The 5121-nt window shown below is 39.4% G+C and overlaps 1 protein-coding gene across 1 annotated transcript in view; it reads right to left on the bottom strand.

Annotated features, from left to right (window-relative positions):
• LOC140942524 (uncharacterized skeletal organic matrix protein 5-like) overlaps positions 1-5121 on the bottom strand; it is a 6229-nt gene extending 1108 nt beyond the window's left edge. Inside the window, exons 1-2 of the mRNA XM_073391440.1 lie at positions 5078-5121; positions 2440-2575 (exon numbers count right to left, since the gene is read on the bottom strand). Coding sequence (XP_073247541.1) covers positions 2440-2511 — 72 coding nt within the window. The 5' untranslated portion in view covers positions 2512-2575; positions 5078-5121. The remainder of the gene's footprint in view (positions 1-2439; positions 2576-5077) is intronic.

Below are 5121 nucleotides of genomic sequence, written 5' to 3'. Positions count from 1 at the left end.
TACTGGGCTGGTTCTTTTCCACGTTTTTATGGACCTCAACACGGTCTCGGTTCATAAAAACGCAAATAAAAAAGAACGCAGCCGAATTCGAGCCATATTAGCCTCATGGTTTGTCAGTAAAGCCCTATTCTTGTAAGAAACCTCCGCGGTAACATTTTCGCGAGCGGCACACAAGATTCTCCCCATGGGCTATCTTGGATCGCCCAATTTTGGTTAACATTATTAATATGGTAGAAAATATGCCAAAAAAGGGTAAAAATTAAATCAAACCAGTCTTCGTACAAAAATTCTGGTCCTTCATTATAAAACTAAAAATTCATCCGAAACGCTATTAAAATAAAACTTGCGCCAGGATTGCACTGGATTGAAATCACGCCCATATACCCCATTCATACCAAAGCTTAAATAAGTAACCAACAGCTAATTTTAAACATGAGCCAGAATGGTTACACAACAGACTCCCATACCGTGCGGACAAGTATGGATTGGCAGTTTTCAAATTTGATATTTCAATACCTGTATCCCCATCCAAAAGCTGACAGCATGTTAGCTTCCTTTCAGATTATTGTTTAAAAGCTGTTTACTAAATAGTTACTTTTCTAAAACCAGCTCCGTTGTTCACTTATGTCCAAGATTGCAATCTGTCGCAAAACTGATTTGCTAGCAATTCTGGGTCGCAATTTTAACAAAGAATGGTTTAAAGGAAACTGCTCGAGGTTGATCGATGGGTCATTTAACAATTATTCCACGAGTGCGCGTAGCGCCGAGTTGGCTATAATCATCTCATATCTAACAAGTGCGAGTGGAATAATTGTTTCATCAAAAACGCCTACAAAACAGCCGAGTATCGAGAATTCTTCCCGACTTTATTTGTAAAAACAACCGATTTTCAGCTTGTTTTTAATTTTGAGCAGACTCTAGCCTGTACACGGACGTTGTTTTATTTTTCTTTTCGTTCTTTTCGAAAACATCGGCAAGCTCGCGAGCGAAGGATTGTTGCGACATTGTTTCACGTCAAGAAAGGATAAAGGAGACAGAGAAGGCATCCCCCATACACACCCTATTCCATAGGTAATTCGTCTCGAGTTATTTTTAGAATCGGGATAAAGTTACCTCGCGCGCTGCTTGGATGTTTCTTGGAGGTTTCGCATGACTAAACGCCGTGCAAATCATGTCGGGCAAAAGGCAATGAAAGCGTAAAGAGATCGAGAGCATTCCTAAATATTGACGCGAAATGAGTCGGCGCTCACCTGGGGAAAGGGAATCGCTAGACTCTTTGACAACCCGTGAAATCAGTTTAACTCGAAGTTGTCGTAACCTTAGTGCTTTAATAAAATGAGAAATTTCGCCGGTCTATTGAAACCGGTCGTTTGTACAATAAAGCAAATAGGACGCCAAGTGTTATTTTTGTTGAATAATAAAAGACTAATAAAAGAATAAATATCAAACCAGAAATTGCTCTCTTCAAACTGTAAATTATAAATGATCCTGAGAGAATATTCAATGTGTTAAGGGTTTCCCTGCTGTACTGTTAGCTCTATACAAGAGACGAAGGGCGATTCTTTTTTGATTTTCGTTTCGCTGACACAGCCCTTGCAGAAATCTCTCTGTAGTCTTTTTCGTCGACAAAACGAATAGCAATATCGCTTTCCGCGTCTTCCGCCATTTTGTTCTGCGTCAATTCGTGAAGGACGCGTGGCTCTGAGCGTGGGTCATCCACGCGGAACTCATTCGCGCTATGTGATCGGCTGTTGTCTAATCCCCCTTGAGAGACGAATTACTTATGGAATAGGGTGTGTATGGTGGATGCCTTCTCTGTCCCCTTTATCCTCTCTTGTTCACGTCTATTTTCTTCTTCTCCCACCACTACCCCCTTGCGCTGGCGGACTTTGAAGAGAAAATAGAGGGTCGGTGAACAGGCTAAGCAGACGCGTACAGTTGCCATATTTGAAGAGCATGGTATAATTCACAATTATTCCTCGAGCCCGAATGGGTTCTGAGTCAAAGTAAAATCCAACTAGTTGGTCAAAAATATCGAGATAAAACAACATTTAGCTGGTTAAAGCTAGACGTAAATCCCTTTTTTCAGCCAAAAATCCGGCGCTCTTTGCTACTAGTAGGCTATAACATACAGCCTAGTAGTAGCTCAACCAATCAGAACGCAGCATTGATAATAGACCACTAGTTGGATTTTACTAATGGCTCATATACCATGACAGCTAAGCCAATCAGAGCTCTAGAATTGCATTATCCAATAAGTCAGTTTTTCATGATAGGCAATATACCATAAAATCGATCCTGTATAATTCTTACATCTTCGATTCCAAATATGGTAAGCGGCGGTTGGTTATGAAGAATTAGTCGAGGGATTGGAGCTAATCATGAACGTGCGAAATATATTATCAATGAATACTAAAATTGCTGCATCGCTGCTGCTACCTTTTTGCCATCGATCTTCATGACCAGCGTCCATCCACCTCCTCCGCATGTTCCAAGCTCAGCAGCTTCCATGTGACAGTACACAGGAATTTGTTTATACTCCACATTCAGTGAGTAGGCTTTGTTTTCACGCTTCCTAGTAAACGGATATTTATATAATGATATATTTTTGAGGCACTTCATGAAATCAAGCAAGATTTGTTTTCTCTGCATGTTTTAGTACGGGACCGTCCTCATATTCAATCAGATGCAATAAAAGATTGGATCTAGAGACATGAAAAGAATAAATATATTTAGTATACACTAAAACAGTGGATAGTGTTTTTCGGGCGCTCTGATTGGCTACTCAATCAGTGAATATCCTGCATTATTCACTGATTCACCTCCAGTTCCTCCGAGCGAGCGACGCCAAACCCGCGTAGGTTGCGAGCAAAATGCTTTCCCGGTTTCCTGCCGTAACAAACTAAGAAATTTCACAACTAATCAAGCAAGCTATTTCCCAAATACATGAAGAAGGTGACGAAGTTCAGTTTGGAAGTTTTAACAGGTAAAGCTTTGTCTTTTTGACTTGAATAGTTATCGATAAACCAGTGAAAAAGTTCTTTGTTTGCAAATGCAAATTAAGCCTAAGTCTTGCGTTACTTTATTTAGTTGACTTGTTCATAAATAAGCTTAAAACTAAATTTAATAATCTTTTTTACAGAATTATTTTAAATACAAATGGAATTCACAACTCCTTTTGAAGAAACTTCCCCGCAAGAGCTAAACAAACGCCTTCAAAAGTTTTATTTGTCGCTAAGAAAAAGCGACGACCGAGGCCGTTCGGTCATCGCGCACTAAAATTGAAATCGTTGGTAACAGTAAATGACTTAAAAATCATCATTTTATGCTCAATTATCTCACTGTTTTAGTATATACTAAAACCATTATTCACCTCAGTGTCGGTTGCTAGTAGTGGATATTTACCTCGCCGCTTCGCGGCCTCGGTAAATATCCAATACTAGCCACCTCCACTTCGGTGAATAATTGTTATTTAGTATATACAAACTCAGTGATCTTGGTGATTTAAGCAATCTGATTGGTTCGCTTTCTCGGACTATTCAACAATATTCACCTCCTAGCGAGTGGATAATGTGTGAGCTCGCTTTTTTCCCATTTTCTTACAGAAAGATCATTTAAAAGTCGACAGAATCCTAGGGTTGACCTTTTTTCAGGCAAGAAAACACTTCGAAGGATTCAAAACGGCGTTTTTCCACTTACTGTTGTGGAGTTTTGTGGTCGATGGATTGTTTACAACTCCCGTTTATTCGCCTAGAAGAGACCGTTTTGTGAACTCAGCGTTTCCCGGAACAAAAAAATATGGCCCAACAACGAAGTTTATTTATGACAAACAAATTTGAAAGCAAATGTTTGCAGAAATTCTACGTTTAAAGTACACACGAGAAAGAATACTACACGAAAACGACGTCTTACCTCGAAGAGCCGAATCGCCATTTTGTCAGCACTTCATGCGAAGAACGACACAACAAACCTTTTCGGCTATAAACTTGGCGAGTCAACAGAAAAAAACAAAGCTCTTCTTTTCTTCTCAGGTAAGGAAACAATTCAAACTTTTAGCGGTTCTATTGAAGTTATTATTGTTTGCGAAGTGATAAGCTTGTGAATTGCCATGTTTGAAAATTCTACAAAGATCTATTTTTAAACTGTCGCGTGCCTAGCTGACCTGATCTGCCAATCAAATCGTACTTTTTAATGGTTTCGTTTCTGATTTTGTTGAGATCACTTCGTGTGTATATACTAAAACAATCATTCCTTTCAATCTCGGTGAATAGTGGCTTTAGGAATATTTACCTCGCCACTTCGTGGCTCGGTAAATATTTTGCCACTATTCACCTCGATTTCAAAGAATAATTGTTAAATATAAGCCATGTAGATATGTGCCGCCCCAAACGCCGTAGGGTTTTTAGGCCGTTTTGGTCTGAAAACGGGTATGGACTTTCCCCATTTTGGTCCGGAATAGGGTATGGTTTTCGAGGGAACTACGGGAGTGTATGAATGTGAGTAAGAAAGAAAGAGAAAGATGCGAATTTGAAATGATTTTACAGCAAGGAGCCCAAAAGTGTGACCTCCTTTTTAATTAATTATAACTCACATCCTTTCATGCAGACATTAACCAATCAGAGGTCGAGGACAGTTTTCAGCTGGCTTCTGATTGGATTAAATCTCAGTATACAAAAGAATGTAGATAATATAAATCAAAAGCGGTCACAACTTTGGGCTCCTTGCTGTAAGAATTCATTTTTGTTGCTGTTCTATTATAAGTAATGATGACATAATTTCTTAGAGGCCAGGTCTGAAAACGGGTGTGAAAAATGACATTTTTTGGTCTGAAATAGGGTCAGGATTTGGAGAACTGAGGCACACCCCCACCAAGAATTCCCAGGAGTACTCCCTCCCCCCGGGAAAGTTATCTGGGCGCCTAGTTATATTATATGCAGAGAACGCCCTTGTATTAGCTTGAACCTAAAGAAAGATACTATAACAATAAATTATGACAAAAGTTGGGTGTTGTAAGGCGAAACCAAAAAAGTAACAAGGGATGATGCTAAAACTGCGTAGTTATTTATGTTGTACTCACGATTCTTTCCCAAAGATTTCCTTGCAACTCGATCTCGATTGTCC

Source organism: Porites lutea, chromosome 7 (assembly GCF_958299795.1).
Source record: "Porites lutea chromosome 7, jaPorLute2.1, whole genome shotgun sequence".
Taxonomy (NCBI): domain Eukaryota; kingdom Metazoa; phylum Cnidaria; class Anthozoa; order Scleractinia; family Poritidae; genus Porites; species Porites lutea.
Note: the sequence above shows the minus strand (reverse complement) of the source record. Positions and strands in the feature narration are given on the sequence as shown.